This window comes from Anopheles arabiensis, chromosome 3 (assembly GCF_016920715.1).
Source record: "Anopheles arabiensis isolate DONGOLA chromosome 3, AaraD3, whole genome shotgun sequence".
NCBI classification, from domain to species: domain Eukaryota; kingdom Metazoa; phylum Arthropoda; class Insecta; order Diptera; family Culicidae; genus Anopheles; species Anopheles arabiensis.
The window spans coordinates 71,995,314-72,018,043 of NC_053518.1; the positions used below are offsets into that span (position 1 = coordinate 71,995,314).

A 22,730-nucleotide genomic window follows, 5' to 3' on the forward strand; every position below is an offset into this window, starting at 1 on the left:
ATTTCCATCTTGCTACGGAGTGGTAAAGTGCAAAAAAAAAGCAAACCCAAGCCACTCGCTTTCCCCTCGGAGTCTGAGGACTCCGATGTTTGCCCAAGAAAAACCTGTCGACCTGCTAAAACGCCAAGAGGACAACAAATTAGGCATTGGTGGCACCTATACCGGGTCCGGGGATTTTTTTTAAAGCGAAAGGTTAAAGGACATCTTCAAACTTCTGCAAAGCGGAGACTCCGAGGGGAATGAATGGCAGACGGGGGGGGATTGGGAAGGGAGGGCGAAAAAGTAATGTAACCCGGTCGGGCACAAGTGCTTCAAGCACCGCCCGTGTGGTAGACAAAGAGAAAATCAAACATCGCGTTTTGTTGCACACAAACGCGCGAGAAGAGGCATCGCTGCACTTCTCGGAGTTTGGGCCCACCGTCGAGTGCAGGCAGCCAGGCAGACATGCAAACATAACTAGGTGGCATGAAAGCGCCTGCCTTGCTTTCGAGCGGCTAAGGTTGCGAGCTCTGCACTGCCATTAAATGAGCAACCAGCGTCAAGATGCTGGAAGGCGGGCTCCGACGCTTGTGCAGAGACTTCCCAAGTGTTAATAGGTAAGTCATCGAACACGGCCATTGGGACCGGAGGGCTAGTCAGTAGGATGGTTGGGAAAGCATGAGGTAAGTACAGAGGCAAGCAGCAGAAATCAAATGGGAGCATTAGCGTTAGCGATGTGCACCCGCAGTAAGAGGTTAAATGAATGATTTGAATCTTGCTAGTGAAGATATGGATACAATTCAGCAGGTACAGCTTTTTTCAAGTCTTTTACTATTCAACTGATGCGCATCTCTCCCAGAGCGAATTAAATCTTAAAAGAGTGATTTTTTGGTCAGCACGGAGAGCAAGTGAGTTGAATGAAAAAAGCGAGCTAGTCACTAGAACCACTTAAGTGAGTGCTCAAGAAAGCATTGCGATAACTCATCTTTTTTTAATCACTCTTTCTAAAGAGTGAATTGCTCTTCGATTCAAAGAGTGAGTTAGTTGAATAACAAAATAGCGAGTTATGAATCTGCAAAGAGAGTAGGACATTTGACTCTCTACTCTTCACTCTTCTATTTCGATTGATCTCACTCAAAAGAGTGTTTTAGTAGTTTCGGGATAGTATATTGTGCATATTACGTTATGATATCTTCAATTGCTTGAAAGGGCTAAAGCATTCTGACCTGTCTGAGGTTCAAGTATGCTAACGGAAATCAACCGATAGGCTGCCGAACATGAAACTCCTAAAGGATCGAGACCGAAGACCGCAGAGGACATCTAGAGCTTGTGCACGAGAAAGAGAGAGAGAATGAGTATTCAATAGACCCCTGGTAGACCCGGTAGACCCGCACATAAGCGCGGAGCAGTGTCCGCCTTCCTTCAAACCCTGGGCTTGAACCGTTGGCGTTTTCTCCGTAACACGGTCGCGCTTCTCCCCCGGTTCCTTCACATTGACCCTCTCCTGCCCCATTAACCCTTCCTCTCTAACGGCCCCGTACACGCTGTGTATGTGTGTGCGATATGGTGTTATTTACATTTCACATTCTTTGTGCAGTGGTTTGTTGCTGCTGCGGCTGCTGTGGTTGCTGCCGCCTGCTGCTGCTGTCGCTTCGCAACGTCTTTTTATGCTGCTGACGAGGATGATGACGATGCGGTCGCAAAGGGGTAATAGCTGCAGGCCCTAGACACACACACACCGGCCCGCCAGTTTCTATTTCATTCCTCCTCGTTTCTTTTGTTTTGTTACGCGCGCGCGTTTTGTTTCCCCGTGCTCGACCCCGACCGCCGAGCAGTTACCATTTTATCGCCGTTCATCTGGAGCTTTCTTTTGCATCGCATCGGGGCAGCATTTCATCATCTGCTTTTCATAGCTGCGCTGTGTAGCAGCTATATCTATGACATCGGAGAATCATATGCCCGCCAAGATCGTCAGCCGAGGATAACACTTTTATTGAATTATTCAAACTATCGGGAGTTGGGATTTTGTTTTCATTTGTGCCGTTGAAAATCTCTCTCTCTCAAGTATCTGCAGAACCCCCGGTACACTACTCTGTTACTGCGGCCACGGTTATTAATTAGCTTGCAAAAGAGGTCCGAGCGCGAGCGCTTAACATATCTCTCTCGTTAATTTTATGCCCGTTTAATGAAATTAATAATCACTGTCAACATTCACACCCATACCCATTTGTCAGTCAAATCGCTACGAGAGGCCAGCTCTCGAAACAGCTCGTGTTACGCCCGTTACACTCTCCCACAACCCAACCCCGAGTGGGGCAATGATTCCACCGACTTTACGGCGGCCGTTAAAAAGTAAAACAAAATTGATTTTTTCGCCACACCAATCGGATCTCGGGTGTGCGCGAGGGGGTTTGAAATTTAGACATTGCTTAATAGAAGGTGCTCACCTCGAACCCGGGCACGTTCGGATATCGAGCTTACTGCCTTTGCTCATTAGACGCGCAGTAATAGGGGGAAAGGGGGCTGGAGCATAGCGTGCGGTAATGGCAACTCGCGGACAACAAAACACGGAACGACACGGATTTAACAGAGACGTTAAATGATTGATAAGTTAATAGATATATTTAACCCCCGGGCGGCAGCAGCAGCAGCAGACGACGAACGTCCAACCAGTGCAAAGATTAAACGATTGGAGAGCGGGTTGATGATTGGAACAGGGAGGCAGACGACGTGAATCGTTAATGTGTAATAAATCTTACGCTTTTATGGCGTTTCTGGGAATAGTATCTAAGAAGCACCGAATTACAATTAGAGGACGTGAAACACATTCATTTTGGGACGGATCTTCTCCATCTAAGCCATTCAAAGCGAACGTTGTTACATCACGCAAAAAAAAACACAGAAACTAATAGCCTTTAATTCCTTGCTGAAACTTTGTAATCGCATACAGCAAGATGCAAGCAAGACCTACCTTACCAAAACTGCCATTGCGGTGGTGTGCTTGGGTCTGCTGCGGTCTTTCCCTTTCCACCGGCGGTCGCGTGGTTGCGCAGCGCAAAACACGATTGCGCACCGCGCACCGCGTTTTCGGAGGATGTACCAATGCCAAAAGATCAATAGCAATTTGACATTTGCTCTTCCCATGGGGATGGGGTACTGGCCGAAAAAAGCAACACCTACGCGTGCAGTTCGTTTTGCAGCCACATGCAGCCGCACACACACTGCAGAATCGCATTTATGAGGCCGTTCGATTATCATTGACCGGTAATGGGAAGCACCGGGTCGACTAGAAAGTCATTTGAGTTTATTTCCCCAATCACCACCACCACCATCAAACCACCCGCGGCCCTCTCCCTTCCTTTCCAACCCGGGTGCGAGGTCACATTTCGTCTTTAAGTGGTGTCAATTTTTCTTCAATGAAATTGACACAAAATCCCAATGCAAACACACATGTGCATGCACACGGAGGGCACGGAGGGGCACACTTCGCTCACTCTACACGGCGGTTTAAGTGCGAGTGGTGCGATTTTGTTGTTGTCGTTGTTGCTGCCGCTGCTGCTGCTGCTGCTACTTCCCTCCATTTTAATTGCAAACGGTAGTCCCGCGGTTGGTGATGTAAATTGAATCTGTACACTTCGGGCGCGTCCAGTGGCATGAAAATGGCACGGGGCGCTTGCGAGTGCATTGCGCAGCAGCGGGACAGTTTCGTTATCCACAGTTCAGCGCGTGCATTCTTGTGACATAATGGAAATGTGGAGGCAAATGGATCCTTCTTTTTTGTGGCGTAACAAAACGAGGCACCTTTCCATGTTCAATTCAATGACAAAGAATTTGCTTTATTCCAACGGAAAAGTGCCGTTTAAACCTCTCTTTCATTGACTTCCAACTTCCAACCCATCTGGACGGACGCTTCGAAATGCCAAAACCGCTCATCACACGGCTCCAGCCCATCGCCATTAGCACCTTTCGCGATGGGAGGAAGGGGGGAGAAGAAAACGCGTCGCTTTACTGGAAGCTCGCCAGAAGTTGCGGTTTTCGCTCGACAGCGCAACCATGTGTGTGCCGTATTGGTGTGTTTGCTACTTTATTTCACTTTCTCTTTGCACAATTTGCCCCACAGCCACAGGGTGCAACGAGCAGGAAACGGGCCCCTAAACCGAAGGTTGCATTAAATGTATTTATTTTATTTTTTCACTCCTCGTCCCCTCGTCCCAGTGCCGTTTGCTGCCGCTGTGCAACGGGGTTAATGTTAATTAAAATCACCCACTCTGGCACCTGGATGCGTCGCACCTGCCTGCTTTGCGGCCCGACTTTTCCAAAACGGGTGACTCTTCTTGGTCTTCACTCTGCAGCCAATCCAGCCAATTGGTGATTAGTTTGCAATTAACCGGCAGTGTGTGCCGCCATCTTTGACGTGACGTGTCCGGCCTTGCCTGTTTTTGTTTATCGCACCGGAAAAACAGTGCACGACAAAAACCGTTGGTTCGAAAATTGACGGAAAACAGTCACTTTGGTGGTGAGATAGGCGAACACGAACAAACACACACACACACACACACACACACACACACACACACACACACACACACACACACACACACCCTGTACACAGATAAACTAAACAAAAACCGTTCGACGAGAAAGCAGCAAAAACTGCAATCTGTGCGACAGTCATCCTTTTAGAAATGTAGAAAGAGAGCGAGTTTGACGATTTTCACTCATTTCCCGGAACGGGAAACGTAATTTCCGTCGCCGTCGTCATCGTCGCGCCCAATCGCGTCCCATTTGTTTGCTAAAGTAGGAGGAGGAGGAGGAGGGGATTTGCTCAACCAAACATAAAAACAACACAACTTTTTCTCGTCACCGTGCATCAAATTTTCCGCCCTCACCGGGAAACCAGGGAGGGAGTGGTAACGGCTTGCGGGTGACGTTTAAAATCCAATTTGCATCCACCAGGAGTCGTGAGGATGGTGGGAGAGACAACACTACGCCGTGGTAGATGGGCAATGGTGAAAAATACACACACACACCCACCTCACCAGAACATCTGTCAGCTTTAAAGTTTTAAACAATGGGTTTTGGGCTTCTTTAAATAAGGGGAAAATACTTTCAAACAGGTTAACAGTGGGTTAACAGAAGCGCACAGCGAGAGTTTTAATAAAGTTTAAAATTATAATTAATATTCATAACTACTGGCGCTGGAAAGAATGGCTTCTCCTGTTAATTAAACCGAGCGCACAAAATGGTCATAAATAACACCCTTCGGGACATTTCGTTCCACCTCAGGAGCCTCCGTCATCATCGAGCCGAGCGAGAGAGAGAGAGAGAGGGCGGGCATTGATTTAATAACTTCCAGGGCAAAATACCGAACATTCCAAAACTATCTGCCCCGATAAGCTAAGCGCACGCAGGCCAGGCCACAAAACAATGGCTAATTAGATGGTGGTCAAACATATGTTTCACCCCACTCACAGCCTTGACTTAATTATAACTGCCACCAGCACCTTCATCGCGCACCCGAATCTAACGCGCACGATCGCAACCGTATCGCAATCGATGATCGCCGATAGAGAAATAAATCTTCCAGAAGAACCCGCAGGGGTCGCCGGGCAGGCAGTGATGCAACGCTTCGGCCCGCATTCAAACGGCAATGCAGGCGCGCTTTCGAGGAAGTCCGCCGTGCCGTGGTGGAGGACCTGATAAATAAAACAATACATCATTCGCCCCTCCGCTACTAATTGCAAGCGCAATTGTCATCCTCCCTTCCCCCGGCCAACACTAACACCAGCTGCCACAGTGCGTTTGGAAGTTAGAGATGGTGAAATCCGTTTGGAAATCCGGCTTCCGTCAACGTGGTTTGGCGAATGACGGCGATGATGAGGATGATGATGATAGTGGTTTCAGGGGCCGCTTTTAAGGTTCCCGCACCCCGCAGGAAGTCTAGGATAAGGTACTTACATATATCCCATAGGGAGAGAGAGAGGTAGGAGGCAAACCCACACACACACACATCGGTACAAAAACGTAGAGGGACCACATATATGTACGTGCGTGCGAGTGCTAATGGCTGGTCGCTCTAATGAAGGAAAATGCTTTTGTTCTTTCGGGCTTGGTACAAATTTCGTGGAATTTTAACACACAGCACACAGCAGATAAGGCTGCGGCAGAAAAAAAAACCCCTGGCCCGAAAGAAAGGGATGTGGAATTCATACATACGTTCGCTATCATCCCCGGGGGACAACCGTAAGCGTCGGGAGATGCTTAATAGCAAAGGCGGTCGAATTTTCCTCAATTGACCCTTTTTGTTTTCCTTTTGTTTTGATGATCCCCGGGAGGACACTGCAGCGTGGGCTTAACACCGGAATGCCATCAGGACGGCACGGAAGCAAAGCGGGGACGGCCAATAGGCCAATAAGCGACACAACAACAAATTGGCTTCCAACTGGTGAGCTCATTAGGAGAATTAATGGTGCTCGGTGCTGTCCTCCGTATCTTTTGCCCATTAGGATTTGCTGATACATTGGGTAGTTGGGCTGATGCACTAGATAATGCTCTATTTGCACGATTTTGGTCGCTCCAGGATGCATCACCAAGGTTCTGTGTTCCGGGAGGTTGGAATAGATCGATCATGATGCTGGGATGGGATTTCATGCTGACAGAGGACCCGATGACTTATCGCCTGTGTCAATATCGAGTATGGTAATTTTTCATGTCCTTTCGAGACATGCAAGACATTACGGACAGTTCAGACATTCGAGATGGACCACTTCCAGACATTCACCCGGTAACCTTAACCTTAACTGGAACCCCAATTAATTATTGGATCAACTCCAAACCGTTGCCATGTTTTCAATCACCCTTCGGCAACCTGCTCGCCATGTCACAACTGTGTGTCTTGTTGCGCAGAGTAGTACGCAAGCAATTATCCTACAAAACATTGTGTCAAAACGTCTCATTAGAACATGTTTCGTCGCTTGAAAAGACAACCCGGCACTACGCAAGATTTCCACACTCTAAATGCACACCCAACCGGTGCGCTTAGCAGCTTTCAGCTCAACACTCCTGCACTTGCATGCCGTCGATAGCTGGAAGTATGTACCTGGATGTACACGACAACCGCTGCTGGGACCGGGCTCGAGATATCTCGATGTTCGGGACAACGCAACCTGACAGGAGCCACTTGCAGATAGTGCAGTGCGCCCGTTCCCGGCATCTTAATCCATTTACCCCGCCATTTACCACACACCGCCCAACGCAAACGCCCTTACTGGGACGCCCTTCGACACGTCGGATTACGCGGTTTGCGCTCGCAGGTAGCCGCCCGTAGTGATGGGGCAGTACATCAGCGATCTGCAAACCTACTCCCGCACGTGTGTTCCATCGTCCCGGAACCCGGTCCCCGGGACGAGTTTAAAGTCAATTTGCCATCAATTTATCATCGAGCATTAATCTCCGCAGAAAACGGCCAACGCAGGCCGAACGATGACGCTGACATCTTCTTTGACGTTTGCCGCGGGATGCCGTGGGCAATTCTACTAGGCACCGATGAGCCGTGCTCGGCAGTCAACGGTCGGTCTTTATCTCACCCGGTGCATGCCCTTTCGGTGCAGCGGAAATCCCTGGAGAGTGTGCATTTGGGACGCTTTAAGGGGTGCCTGGGTTTTTTTTTCGCCGACCAGTGCATCTTTTTCTCCTCTCGGCAGTCGGCGACCAGCAAAAAGGAAACAGACGGCGGACTGCTCTTCGTCTTGCAGTAATCTTCCAGAGCCCTTGGATCGTGTGTAACTTAACAAAAATACACACACGCACAACTCACTAATATAAAAACAATGTGCACACCTACTCGTTTTCCTTTCACTCATCATTCCCACTCATCCCACACGGTCTTACGTACGTATGTGTGTGTGTGTGTGTGCGTGTGTGTGTGTCGGTGTGTGACCTGTCGCCCACAACATTGATTTTTTGGGATAAACGCCCCTGAAGTCGATGCCATGTGGCGCGGGCCACACCATACCTGGGAATCTTTGGGCCGGATGGGTTTCCAAAAAAGCTTTACATCAAGAAAACAACGGCCGGGACGAACGGACAACAAAAAAACACCTTCACGCATTGATCTTCTTAGGCAGCGGGCAGTTGACAACTTTCTCCCGCACGCCACATACCGAGAGGCGGAGACATTCCTCTTCCGTCCGTTCCTGTGGGACCTGTGGGACACTGGACCAGGAACAGTGCCAGCAGCAGCAGCAGCAGGTGCGGAAGAGAGCGAAAAGTCAGCCCAGGGAAGGAGAAAGCCTACAACCTGGAATGCATGTGCATCTAACAGTCATCCAAGTCCACACACACACACACACACACACACACGCGGTGTGACCGATCAATGGATGCGGAGGAGATAGACGTCCGGCTAAAGCCCTCTGCCCAGCAGTCGGTAATTGGTAGAATTTGGAAGAATTCTGAAACGTCTCCTGCTGATCTTCTGGGATCTTCTGAATATCCAACGTGCCTCGGGTGGGCATTCTGAGTGGGCATTCGGGCAATAGTGGATGAGATTCCTCATCACTGTAACTGTTCTTTGTCTCTACCTTTCTCGCTCTCTCATTCTCTCTCTCTCTACCCCCCTGGTGGAAGGAGTTACGTGTCACAAACACAAGACACACACACGTTTACACAACGTCCAATGAGCCACGGACAGCCGGACAAGATCGTTATTGTTCTAGCAAATGCATCGTGTTACGTTATGCCTCGCTTCTCCTGCTGGTCAACCGATACGATTGATTTTCACCTTTCTTCGGCTCACCTCCCTTAACAAGGTTAACGGAAACCCGTGCTAGCTTTTCATGTTCCGACCCAGCACGGCTTCCCCAGGTGAGGCTCAATCATCGTTGAATCCCGCCCCGTTGTCTCTGTGCTGCACACCCACCCTTTGTGCGAGGGGAAAAACAGACACGCACAACGGATAGGGACATATCTTTCCACTGTATAAAGAAAGTGTCATCTGGCCACGGGCATTCATTGGGTGACAATAAAAGTGCGCGCGTGCGTGAAAGTTTGGACGTTGAGCGAAGGATGAGGTGCCGAATTTCTCTATGGAAAAACCTCCGGAGAACCCTGTCCCTGTCCCTTTTGTACTCCCCCTGGTGAAAGGTGAAAGGAAGCGCAATGAACGTGAAGTTTGTGTCTTTATGGGGTCCTGCAAATCAGTGTTCAGGGGTTTTATTGTTTTTGAACTTCTACAAAGGGCAGATGATTTCCCAACTTTCAGCTGGCGATCGTAGACCACCCTGAGCTGCGAGCGGAGGGCAAGACTGCAAGAACACATTGCCACATTGTTGCGTCCTGGCATAACAATAAACAACCGGTCACCGTCACAACTCAAACTCCACTATAATTGACAACTCGCGTCCATGCGCGCTCCACATCATCATTTATTATCCGAAAATGAAAATATTGTGGCAACCACAACCAGGTGGAATGGAAGGATTCGCATTACAATGTAGCGCTTTAGCCGTCCAATCAAAACAGCTCAACCGGGGCCCGTAAAGACAGCGCCAGGAGGGTCAGGAATGTTCTGCTGGAATTTGTAGAATTGATGTATCGATGGCAGCGTTTCGTGGCAAGACAGGCCTGCGTGTGTGTCCCTTTGTTTCGCCCACCCATCATGCTCTGGTATTGAAATTTGAATGTTTGAAGAGAAGAGGTTACCCATGAAGGAGGAATTCCTGCGCTCGGGCACTTGTCACACCGAGCGGTTCTTATAACAACGGGAGAAGCAGAAGCAACTACACAAAAAATGTCTTTAACGCGCCTTGACATCATACGGTGCGTACCGTATCCGTGAATTGTGCGATTTGTTTTGCTGATAGAGGTGGAGGATACAGGAATTTGATGCCGTCGCCGCCACCATCCTGCCTGCCAGCGAAATGCACACGGAATTCTTCGTGTGCTTAAGCATCCCGCGGTCGAGCGTCTCGCATTTCGTATCCTTCCCCACGCAATTCGGCCTTCAGTTGCCGGTCAGGTCGGTGTTGTAGTCGGTGAGGTAAAATATTGACTTATCGCTTCCCTGCTTCTCAAGCGAGTCGACCGTGTGCCGCAATTGACGTCGACAACTTTGTCGGAAGGGGTTGGCGTTTTTTTTGTTTTGGTTGTTGGTTGAAACGCTTTTGCATTTCTGTTTCGTTAATTTTCGGTAGCCCCGCGCGCCGCGGGTCAACGCGGTGCCACTACGCTACGTGATAGTACCGCTTTGCGGACATGTGTTTAACATGACAGGCAAACGTTGCGCCGCCATTTTCCACAATCCCTCCGGCCATCTCGCGACGAAAACGAGATGCAATCGGACACCAAAGAAAACACACTCTTCTTCATCTGCCAACAAACCCCCCCCCCCCCCCCGCCCCGCCCCCTATTTTTTGGGTTTATGTTCAGGCGCTTCTGCTACCGAACGCTGAAGCTGTGGAAAGTAAACAGAAGTTAGCGCACGTAAGTGACGAACCCCCTGTGATGGGCCCCCAAAGTGACGAACGCGCGATGCGCACCAGGCCAAAATTTTACAACGATGAGTGACAAGCCGAAGAATGCTCTACCCGTCCTTCCTCTTTCCTCCCACCAAAGCAACCGAAAACTAAACGAAAAATTTACAATTCAAAGCACGTACCGAGGCACTGCCCCGGCCAGCGGCCATACGCCCAATCCCACCCACCCGCGGATACGCGCTACCGAAGTGACAATCAAGTATTGCGTTTTTTGTCCTACTCGTAAATGCTTTCCTTGACGGCTCGATTAATTAATTTGAACAGACGCAAATGCTAAAACCACACGCACACACGAACTTCGTGCGCCGCAATAGTGAAGAGTGGCAAAGAAACAAAAAAACCCGCGACACGATCAGTTTGAAGGATGACCATCGGCCACGATCGGCGTGTGAAGAAGCACAGCCCAAAACTCTTTACGCAAAGCAACCGTAACAACAACAAAAAAGCAAACTATGAGCCGCAGGACACGATGTGTGTCACAGGGAGCGCTGGGTTCGGCTGTGTAAAGTGTTAGCTTAAGCTAATTGGCGCAGATGAAAACATCACAATCACTTCATTGATGCGCATGGTGCTGCTGGTGCTTCATCTTCTCGCGCGAAACACAATTATGCCGACAGGCGGCCGAATGTCATCTGATACGTCCTTAGAGTGGCCACTCTCGCACGAAACATCGCTCACTTGCCGGCTCTTGCCTCATCGCCCGTGTCCTTTAAGGTTTCTGTTTTGCTCGTTGGACTACGATGACTTCAATGAAACGGTTATTAATATCGCTGAATGGAAGTGTCAAACCCATCATATCAATACAAGCAATTCCATTCAACACTCAACGGAGAGCGACGAGCAGAAACGGCCATCGGTGTCCGAATGCCATTATAATACGTGCGGCTGCACGATGGTGTCAAAGGCGGAAGTGGTGCGCATACTTTTCGCGCGACCGTGAATTTTATTTTCTACGCCAAACGCGTGCCGACCGATGTCGCGCAACATTAATGTAGCTTATTTTGCCTCGCCATAAAACACCCAAATAATTACCCTGAGCAGTGTTTTAGCTACAGCATTATGGGACAGTTTAACATAAAGCCCAGCATACTATTGCTATTCTACGATGCCTCGCAACGTCCCATAAACTTGCCGTTTTAAATGGTTCTATAATAACGATGTGACATTTAACCAGAACTGATTTTAAATCCCGTCCCGCTTTATGCCGTCATTTCGCCAACGACTCTAAATGGAGCTCATGGAGAGGTCATGGAATATGCTAAATAGGCACTTTAAAACAATTTAATCTCTTAACTAGAAATCTTGGCCAGGTTCGCACGTATAAAGTGCGCTTGGAAATGGTTTTTAAATTCACTTTTAAATCGCCAATGAGCACACCGCATCTTCATCGAATTCTTCTGATCCTCCGAACGATCGTCCAAGGAAATGTAGGCATAAAATGCAGCGTGTAATGTTCACAATTCAACAAAAAAAAACAAAGCAGACACACAAACACACCGTATAACAAAAGCAACAAGAAACGTAAATCCGACCACATAATACGAGAATAACTAATAGCATTACATGTAAAAGGTCGCCCATGATAAATGGATCAGTGATAAAATATCATTTCGATCTTGCCTGTTTTGATGCTCGTGTGTCCCTGAAATCGTATGCCTCTATGTGTACTCCTGCGTCTTCTCACCTCCTACTCCTCTCTCTTCACAAGCTCCATGAGGAGCGTCCGTTGCGTCCCTCTTTCATTTCCAATTCCCGACTCAAATCGATCGGTTTGTTATCCAATTTTCGATCGGCAGGTTTATGATTGGGTTTCGTGTTTCACATTGGCGCCATGCGATCGTAAACCGGGATCATCTGGACTGGGCTCGTTAGAGGGAGATGGCGAGGAGTTTTTCCATAAAGAAGCGTCCGAGTAATGTTCCACCGGTAGGCTTTTGGGAGGTGCTGCCGTGGCTAACCAACGTTTGCTTGAAAATGCATATAAAGGAGGTAAAGATATGATCCACCTACAACCTATCGTTTGGTTCTCATTTGATTTCGGGTTTCTGTTGCACACTGACGGTACTTCGGATCATCTTTGTTGAGCACTTCCTGCATTTCAATGCTTCAAGGACTTTGAATCATCGACAGACGGGTCTGTTTTCTCAAAATACAAAAACCAAAAAGTTCTAACCGAAGACGTGCTAAAGAATTTAATTATTCTGTTGAGCATTGTAACACGGCAAACCTCTCGTTATTGTATTCCAAGGACCAGGGGCCGTCGAAAATTGAGCCATCGTTGCATCCCACCAAAAGCCGAGTGGCACACTCGCGGAAACAAAGCAAGCCCTGTCTGAAGCGCACTTCACAGGCAAAAAAAAGTGCATCTAATAAAGCCATCTTCGTACCGCGTTGTCAGGGGCTACGTCAACGTCAACGTTCAGCACACGGCAGGCAAACCCCGAAGCAGAGTTCTCACCTCTTTTTTTGTTGTTTTTCTTGTTGCTCCCTCCACCAAATTGCCCGAAACTAATCAACGCGTCAATGCGGATGTGTGGAACGGAACCGATTGTCCGCACCGTGGGAAGGAGACCACCCCTAAAGGACGCCAACACCTTCAGGGGCAAAAAAAGGAGAAAGGAAAGCGTGCGTGCGTGCGTGCATACGTGCAGTGGCGCAAAATCCACACCAGCAACGTTGATTATTATTTCTTCAAAGGGGTTTGTTTTTGCCGGGTGCTGCTGTTCGAAAGAAATTAAATGCATTTCACAACGTGTGCGTGTGTGTGGTCTACCTTCATTTGTACACGCACAATGCAATGACCAATTTAAACGGCGAGACGAACACACACTCACACACATTCCACGTGCAGCCGCAGCCACAACACAATCCTCCCGACGATCCTGCGGGACACACACGCACCAAAGAACGCGTCATTCGTTATGATTGGTTTTGAGTTGGGAAGGGAGAAGTGTGACGGAGTGTGGGGGGAGGGTGGGGGTGCAGCCACTTCAAATCGATCGTCTACCACCGGCGACGGTACCCAAGAGTCAAGAGGGCAGCGCACAATCGCAACAATGCACACTCCACAGCCCGGAACACCAAGAACCGGTGCAGCGGCTCCTCGCCTACTGGTGGGTTGCTTGCTTCGAGTCTCCGCTCAGGAAAAAGCTTCAGCTTCAAGAGGTGAAAAAGCACGCCAAGGATGTAAGAGAGAGAGAGAATGAGGCACGCAATACAAGCATGAGCTTAACACACACTCACTCCAACCAACAACAGCAAAACAACAACAAAAACTGTGCAAAAGAATCGTTAAATGTTTATGGGTGTTATTTTCCTCACTTTAGAAAGAGGGCCAAAATAACTTAATTCTTTTTAACACCGCATCGCCCAACACCTACCCATGCAAACACGTGACGCAGGAGCGGAGGAGCCTCTTCGGCTTCAGTTTCCATTTTTCTGCCACTTTTCCACTTTTCGCTCCTCTTGGGTCGTTTCGTTTTCAACTGTTTTGTGTGTGTGTTTTTTTTTACTCTCCTGCTCTTTACTTGCTGCACTTGCTTATTTTTCCCACTTTTGTTTTGTGAGCAGTTTTCTTTCGCCCCTCTCTTTTGTTCCTCCGTTGTTGCGTCGCGCCGTTTTCAGCGATAGTTTTTCCCTCCCCTGTTTGCTCGTTCGTTTAGCTTTTAATCTTTCCCGTTCAGCCTCCCGCAGTAAGCTCTTGCACGCTTTTTTCTTTCCGTTTTTACCTTTTCCTCTTTTGTTTTGCTGCATTCTAACGCTTCTCTGCACCTCTGCTTCTTCCTCTTCTTTTGAAATGTGTGTGTGTTTTTTTTTCTCTCTTATTGAACGTGCCGTTTTGTGCTATTAATTTTTCCACCTTCCTTTCTTTCCTTTTTTTATTTTGTTTGTATGTTCGGTACGGAGGAGCGGCTTTGCTTGTTTTTATTACCTCATTCGGCACAAACACTGTTTGCTGCAGTCTATCATCTAACGAGACGTGGACGACACCCTCTCAATATTTCTTCCATATTATTGTAATAATTAGTTTTTTTTCCTAATTTGTTTCTGAAAGTTATTGGATAGCTTTACGAATTTAAGCATATTTTTTACATTACTTCCATGTTTTTTGAAGCAAATGTAGTCACAATGCTTTAAATTACAATAAGCTACTCATTTCTCTACTTTTGATAAACCTATAAGGTCCCAAAAAAGCACTTCCCCGTTCCATCCAAAAGCAATTATCCTTCTATTATATGCATATAGCGCACATGCGGATCAAACACCTTGGGGTGTCGCTTTGAGTAAGTGCTCATCCCAACCATCTGCCTCATCAACACACCTGCCCCTTGCCTCACCTCATCAAACCTAATGCTACCAAATAGCCATTTAATGCTTTCGTGTGCCTCCCTCATCTAATGCTATTTGTGGTCAGCACAACAATCGTATAATCTGCTCATACAAAAATCCTCCTCCTTCGCCGGCTAATCGCCAATGACTGCAATAAAAGACGGCTTAAAAACAACTCAATGCTAGGCCCGGCCATGTGTGTGTGTGTGTGTGAGTAAAGGCTGTGGCTGTGTCTGTCAAACCATCAGATGGCATCGGGGAAGATGTCACTGTGCTGGATGTTACTGAAAGAGCCAGGGACGAAACACGTGGTAAAAGCTCACTCAAAGCCCGCCTAATTCCACGATATTACCCTTTCAAACCGGCAAATCCTATTGCCCCGTTGTGGGACAGAGGAAAAGGAAAAATATCCCTAATGTGACGCACAGCTTAGAAAGACTGGGCAAAAGTGACAACCGATGCCGGAAGGATGAAACCATACACCCGAATTGAGGTGTGTGCTGAGACTGTACGCTAATCGCTTTACTTCCCGCTTTACGGCATCACGTGCAGGCTCATCCACACTTTCCTTCTTTAATCGAATTGCTCACCTTTCCGTCTGTTTGAGGTTCGGTTTGATGCGGACATTTGTAAAAGGGCTATCGAAAATAGAGCCGAGCCTAAATTCAACATTAGAAGATCCCGTTGTGCGCCAAAGCAGTTAGTCGCGTGTTCTGCTAAATCGATGCCCAGGCGGTACGGTATCGGCAAGCAGGACCGCCGGCGTAGAAGCAAATGGATACAACAAAAAGACCACAAATGAAAAGGAAGTCGACCTATAATCTGTGCCGGCTCTGCGCTCAGCAGAAATCAATTTTCGATAATAATAGCACGGGCTCAGGGCGTTTGCTCGGAGAGCATGTTTTTTCTTCGAAGACGCCACCGTACCCTCTCCAATGAAGTGCATCAGGATACACACAGCCACAGGGGCCTGAGTCACGGGGCGACTGCCTTAAACGCACGAAGAGGATCATCGAGTGTGTGTTTGCTGAGGGATATTATTGCTACACTGGGCAGTCAAAAAAGCGAAACACCCAAAATAAATTCATCTCGAACTTCTCCTCGCATACTTCTTGCATCTTCCCGAACATCCCACTGGTCGCTGATTCTGACGCGTGAGATTATAATTTCGCCCATTTTCCACACAATTGCCTCCACACGGAACCTCATTCAGTTTCAAGATTTGTAGGGATAATTAAAAGCCACCTGAGCAAAAAGGACTTCAGCAAACTGCGAGCCTTCGCCGCACGGCGGAAACAAAATTGGAAATCCCAGGAATTCCTCTCCTGTGTCTGCACCACCCTCGTCTTCATCCGTTTGTGTGTGTGTGTGTGTGTTGTGGTTTTACGAGTCTTTCAGTTCTTTACGATCTTCAATTCTTAACGAACATCGCGGAAGCATTCATGAGCTGCCCCGAATCAGCTGAGCGCAGCATTTTTGCGATGCAAGGCTCCCCTGTTTTGGGGATTTGAATGCGCGAGTCGTGACGATTTTTACGGTTTTACAACTGCCATAAAGGGAGCCCGAGAACTGGTTTGCAGCTTAAGGGGAGTATCACAAAAGGAGTCAATTTTTTGGGGAGATTTTCACTCGCTCGCTGCTGGTTTTGATTGTACATAGAATTGGCAACGATCGCACGAGGTCGACCGTATTAAGCTGGGATCAATATTATGACACAGGGTCGGGCATAAAACGTCAAGCTCATTTTCATCCACTTGTGGACGGAACGGTAGCATTAGCATAATAGCTGCATCGGAAATGGGATGGATTTTGGACGAAGTAATCGTTAGATACAAAAAAACGCTTAAACACTTACGTGGTTGACCATTCTCCAAGTTGTCGTCGGCGAACACGGAACCGTTTTTGGCACGTAGAAACTTTAGATTGCACGCTGATTGCAGATGTTGGTCGTTCCCCGTTGATGCTCCTGCACTGAATAATGTCTGGAAGTGGTTGGGAGAACAAGAAATAAATAAAACAATGCGTTTTTTATGAGTTGCTCGCGAGCGCCACTGAAAACCACGGACAGGTACGATCGAACGGGAAATTGTCTGAACTGTCTAGCTGTCTGCTTTCGTCAACCTATTGGACATCTTACAAGGGGTAGTACAACAACTACCGATAATTAAACGAGCTTTGACGAACTTTCTCCGAGTGTTGTGGAATGGAAAATTTCCCCCAAAGCCCAACGCTCAAATGTTGAAGGTTCTTCAAAAATTGTTGTAACACAATTCCACAATTCCAATGCAAACTAGTGTAAATGCAAATTTGCACCCTTCCCCGATCGTCGGATCGCAATCGATCGTGGCCACCATTGATTGCTGCTAATGGGTGATGAACAGAACCTCCGCAGCACACCGTCGCTGATCACAAGGGTCAATAGGCGCGAAAAGCGGTTAACAATAATTGAAAATAACACCCCTATTTGCCCTTCGCTCAATTACCCCGTGCGCGCGATAGTGACAATTGACTATCTGGTTCATGCGTGGCGTTGCATGTCATCACACACACACACACACACAGACACCTGTACAAAAGGGAGACTTTGAGATAGTGCACGCGTCCGAGTGGTTTGATCGGACACACGGCCACAACACCACAGGTCGATACAGTTGGATGATGAAAGCTGCAAATATAGTTAAACAAACCTCCTGCTTTTTTCCCCCCTGGAGTGGGCAGAAACTACCAACAACACAACACCTCAAAACTACGACAAGTAGCTCGCTCGTCGCTCAACATGCCTGTCCGATGTCTGTCACACGTCGGCAAAAGGGCCGGGTAATCGGGTTCGGACTAGTTTTACATCGCGCTCGGGAGGAAAATTGGGAAACAAACAAAACCTCCCCTGCGTCCGGGGGTATCTATTTCAGTAAATTGAGTCGAGTCGCGGCCCGTCGGACGGAAGGAACTATGGGCTAGGTTAGGGGTTTCGATAGAGATAGACGCGCTCGATCAACATGCAGCAATCACTTGTCAGGTGCGGGCGACGGTAGGACATTAGGGATGTGGGACGTGGCGGAACGGGGTCGCCCATCATGCGATGCGAGCGGGCTGATAGTAGCGGGCTCCCCCACTATCGTTTACGGCAATCAATCGGCCACAGCCCCAGCACGTTCCACTACCGCCACAGCTCTTCCAGGAGAGCGTGCGCTTGGAAGCTCTGATTGTGAACGTTGTTATCAGTGGGGTGGGGGTCTCCCACGCCCACACGGGCGGGGAGTAAGGTGCTTTCAGAAGTGGCGATTTGAAAACGGCTCCTCTGCGACACGGCCACGCGTAGGCGGAGTGTATTGTTTGCCCACCGGTGCGTGCTGTTGGTGTGGCCATCTTCAAATTACGCCAAAATTACAACGACGTGTCAACGGGGGCAAGTGACAGGCTCTGTCAGTGGTCGTCACCACCGGGAGCGACATCTGTCCACAGGACGCGAGCGTACAGCACAGACAGGAGACAGGATGACGGCGCCTTATTATGGAGGAAACGTCTCCAAAAGACAAGTGCACGAGTGTGCACGTTGGGGTGTGATTGCGGGGGACAAGAGCGGATGAGATTGTTTCCGATGCCACATTCCAGCAGGCTGTTCAGCACAACAAGTCGACTAATGTTAGAAGCCTTCCCACATCGCACACACTCGACCACGGCAGTGAAGGGCGATGACAGCAACCGAAAGAAGAAACAGGGGGGGGGGGGAGGACGATGCAAAATCCCATCAAGGTTGGGGAAAAGGTTGGCAAAGGCTTTCCAGTGTTGTTTAATGTGTGTCACAATAAGAGCGATTAAGGAGCAAGCAGCAGTCAGCAAAAGTCAGCCAGTCAGTCAGTCTCCGCCAAACAATCACAAGAGTCGGGAGGGAAACGATGGTGGTTTGAAGTGGTGTTTTAATTTGTGCTATCTGTGTGTTTCTTTCTTTTTTTTACTGTTTTTGGACTGCTCTCCACTCGATGCTACACTTACCATCAGGAGGCACAAAATCTTGGCATAGACGGTTAGCTGTGATACCCTGTGAAAAGAAGGAAGAGAGAGAGAGAAAGAAAAAGGACTGAAATTAGTATAATGATGCTCACTTTTCCATCATTCCCCCGTCCCCCTTGGTGGACGGTAATCGCTGAGAGTGGTACCACTCCGGCCACTTAAAAATGGTCGCCCGCTTGATGTCCTGCGAAGGACATTGTAATGTATGATGAATGGAGGGAATAAGGGGGGCAGGGTAGCGAAATAGCCTCTCAAAATGCTTGTTTGCACTTAAAGAGCTCGTTTTAAAATCGGCCAACAACATAAAAAAGGAAAAAGAAGAAGAAGAAGGGCGACCAAAGAAACGGTTCCAGCATGTAATGTCTTGATTAAAATTTCTAAATGATTTTTCCACCTCAGTTAACACCGCGGGGCAGCCCAACATTATTATTATCGATACAATAACATGGAGAGCAAACATTATTTCTCCCTCTGCTGCAACACACTCACCCTGTCTACCCATGGTGTGATAAAATGAATGGAGTTGAATGAATACTGCCAACCCCCAGCGGGATTGAACATTTCTTTTCCTCCATTGCACAGCAAAAATGGTTAAAATATGCACGCGGCCAATTAGCATTTCTTTCATCCCGCCCACCCAACTTTGTAGCAGGAGAAAACAAAAATCACATTGAAAACAATAAACTTTTTGGCAAAAGCTCACACAGTGCCCTAGGGATGCGAAAACCACTGCACGGGAAGTCGATGCAAGCCGTTAACGATTTAATTAATTGAACTCGCGCACCCTCGGCGCAATGTGTCATATCCTCTCCAGGTTCGTGTGTGTGTGTGTGAGAGAGAGAGTGAGCGTTTGTCTGACCTGAAACAGTGCCCATCACGCTGCCGGTTCACCCGGTCCCTAATTGTGTGCGTCCGTATGCGAAGCACGATGGATTGATAAGCTTCTGGAATGAGCAGTAATTAAAACGTTATAGCCTTCCTGTTTCCAATCTGTCGCTATTAAATGCTTCTTTCTCGTATTTTCTTTTCTACAATAATTAGAACTGCTAAACAAAAACCCATTTCCGTTTTCATAGCTTGCCAACGATCCACGAAAGCATCAATCCGCTCGAGTGTATCTCAGCAGCATCTGCAACACGCAAATCAGTTCACCCAGCTGCGTGGTGCAGCGGATTAATTGAGCTGTAGCAAGCAAAACCCGAGGCATCCGCGGAAAGGCCGTAAAAGCGGTGCGGTCGAAAGCCCCGTGCCCGCATGGGTCGTTCCCCCAGCTGCTGATTGTGATCCCGCAGGTCCGCGTGTGCAGTGGACCCGCTTGCCGAAAAAGGGCAGTCTGCCTGTGGCACACAAAATGGCAAACGAGCGAAAAGCCATCCTGCAGCATCCAGGTGGATCCATATGCACAACCACCGGCGACTTATCCTTCGCAGGGGAGTAATGGCTGCGCCATAACACCAGCGGGAAGCCAATTGACCCGACGACGGGCAAAACCCTTTCCACGCAAAAAAACGTAAAGGATTAATTAAATTAGCATGCCACCAACCCGGGGCGGCCTTTCAAGGTTCAGCCGCTCGTTTTCTGAGCTTTCCAAGCAGCAGTAGCAGCAGAAGATAGAGTGAGGAGAGGAGAAAAAAAAATGTTAACAATCACGCGATAACGGCTCGGTCCCGGGGTGGGGAGAACAGTTTCCCGGTTCGATGCCGGTTTATGCCCATTTTCAGGATGATATAACTAAGCTCCGTAACCACTCTAGCACGCGTTCGCATGTCCCCCTTCACCACCGGGGAGGGAGCGAGATAAGAGCTACGGCTGCTGCTTGATCCGCTGTGAAGAATGTCCCATCCCGTGACAGTTCCGCATCTTCAAACTGTCTGTCGTAAAAAAAACACACACACACTCAAATCCAACTCCAAGACCCGTGCCATACCGAGAAACCCGATTGCTGGAGCGGTCGGAATCACTCAAGAATGTCGGTTTGAAGATCTTCCCGTTCCCCTCTGGGCCTGTTGCATTGGCCTGTGGAATAGGAGCAATGGGGGGGGGCTCACTCAAAGTCAAGCCTGATCGTTGACGGTTGTGACCAATCAATCCGGTATATATGATCGGCATGGTGGGCATGGTCGAGGAGTGTGGCTGCAAACGGAGACAACAGGTAGCCACCGTCGCAGTTTGCACTACCAGCTAAATCAAAACCAAACCGAACCGATTCAAACCGAGCAATCGTTCAAGAGGATGAGCGAGCGAGCGACTTGTGCGCAGATACAGTGGTGAACGTATTTTCAGCGCACGCATGATTTGGTTATTTGGGCGTCAAAGAGGTGATATGATTGTTTGACCACACACGAGGATCTGCTAATAGAGGGGAAAGATTGTGTTTAGCTGAAAGTGTGTGTGTAATGAGAAGATGAGTTTTCATCGTCTGTTGAGTGGCAGTTTTGAATATTGTTATGTCAAAGCGCATACTGATCAAATTCAATACTAAAGCACGCAGTATTCTTAAAGCCATGTTATGCTAAAGCCGACAAGCAGCATTTTAGTCTCTTTCGTAGCAATGCGCCCAATAAGTAGACTTTAAAAATATACCCGAAGAAGGTACATTTGTCCCGAGAAATTGTGTCCAAGCCAATGCTGCAAGAGACGCTCGTAATCGCGCGAGTGAAGATCTGAGCGGCACGCAGTCTGAAGATGGAAAGATCACACAAAGGTTAAATAGCGAAACAAGAGTGACAACAACGACCAAAAAAAAACACGACCTCCAAACAAATTCGACTAAACAAACATCGCTCCTTGAACCCTTTGCTTTTCAATCAGCTGCGTGATAATGTCCTTCCGAACGGTTAATTGGAATGGCAAAGAGGCGATACGGCTTATCACACACCGGCGGGCGGCGGTAGAGGATGCTGCTGTAATACGAGGAACATTCCATCGATAACCAAGCAAGCAAGCAAAACACGCACGCGCGGAAGAACTTTCTAATCTCGTCACCACAGGCCGGTAGTGCACTGTAGTGCCCCTTCGCCGCCTGTTTCTGCGTCGTTCCACTGACCGGTTGCTGTTTGCGACCTAAGCACGGCGTCAGCCGATAGTAGCAGCAGTTACTGTGTGTAGCAGCACTATCGTGGTGGTGGTGGTGGTAGGGCCGTGTTGGCAGTAGTAGTGCCCAATCGTTTTGCTGGAAAAATTATTAATTTACTACTGATAAAACTCCGTTTACAATGTCGTGTTGTTGTGTACAGGGCATTCATTCCCAACCGGGAAGCCAGGTGTAGGTCGAGTAGTGAAAGAGAAAGAGAGAGAGAGATCAACGAGCAAGAAAGAGATAGAGATAGAGGGAGAGAGTGCGAAAAAACGGACACGTACGGAGCGTGATCGGGGCTGGCGCTGCTGCTGCTGTGCCCGCGTAGTGTGCACTTATCGTTTGCACTGCCGCCGTTAATTAAACCCCCGTCGAGAGGCAAACCCAATGTTCCCTTCTGCGCGCGTCCAAGGTGCTACTGCTGTGGCTGCTACACACTATGCGCCATGTGTGCCAACGGAGTCGAGTGAACGGCAACAGTAGTAGCAGTAGTAGTAGTAGCAGTACATGCTGTGCTCGCTGTTCGCCTTATATCGTTGCTACCGCTCAAAACCGCTCAAGTTAATTTCCGCCAAACGAGCAAACGGACCACCCGTCGACAGCGGGCATAAACCTATCCCTTGCGCCAATCCGTGCCCCGTGCCCCATGACTCCAACGCCAATCGCTTCCAATCTCAGCATCGCCAATAGCCTTTGCCCATCAGTGCTGATCATCTCACCAGCCTCGACTCGGCCTGATGGGCTGCTACCGGTGTGGCGCTTGCATCAGCCACCCCGGCCTTGGACAGAACGCACCGGGT

General features: G+C 48.5%; 1 protein-coding gene across 2 annotated transcripts in view; it reads right to left on the reverse strand.

Moving 5' to 3' along the window:
* Positions 1-22,730, reverse strand: part of LOC120901385 (espin-like) — a 63,545-nt gene that overhangs the window by 24,191 nt on the left and 16,624 nt on the right. For both annotated transcript variants that reach the window (XM_040309293.1, XM_040309294.1), the window contains exons 3-4: positions 18,837-18,882; positions 16,699-16,825 (exon numbers count right to left, since the gene is read on the reverse strand). In XM_040309293.1, coding sequence (XP_040165227.1) covers positions 16,699-16,825; positions 18,837-18,882 — 173 coding nt within the window. The remainder of the gene's footprint in view (positions 1-16,698; positions 16,826-18,836; positions 18,883-22,730) is intronic.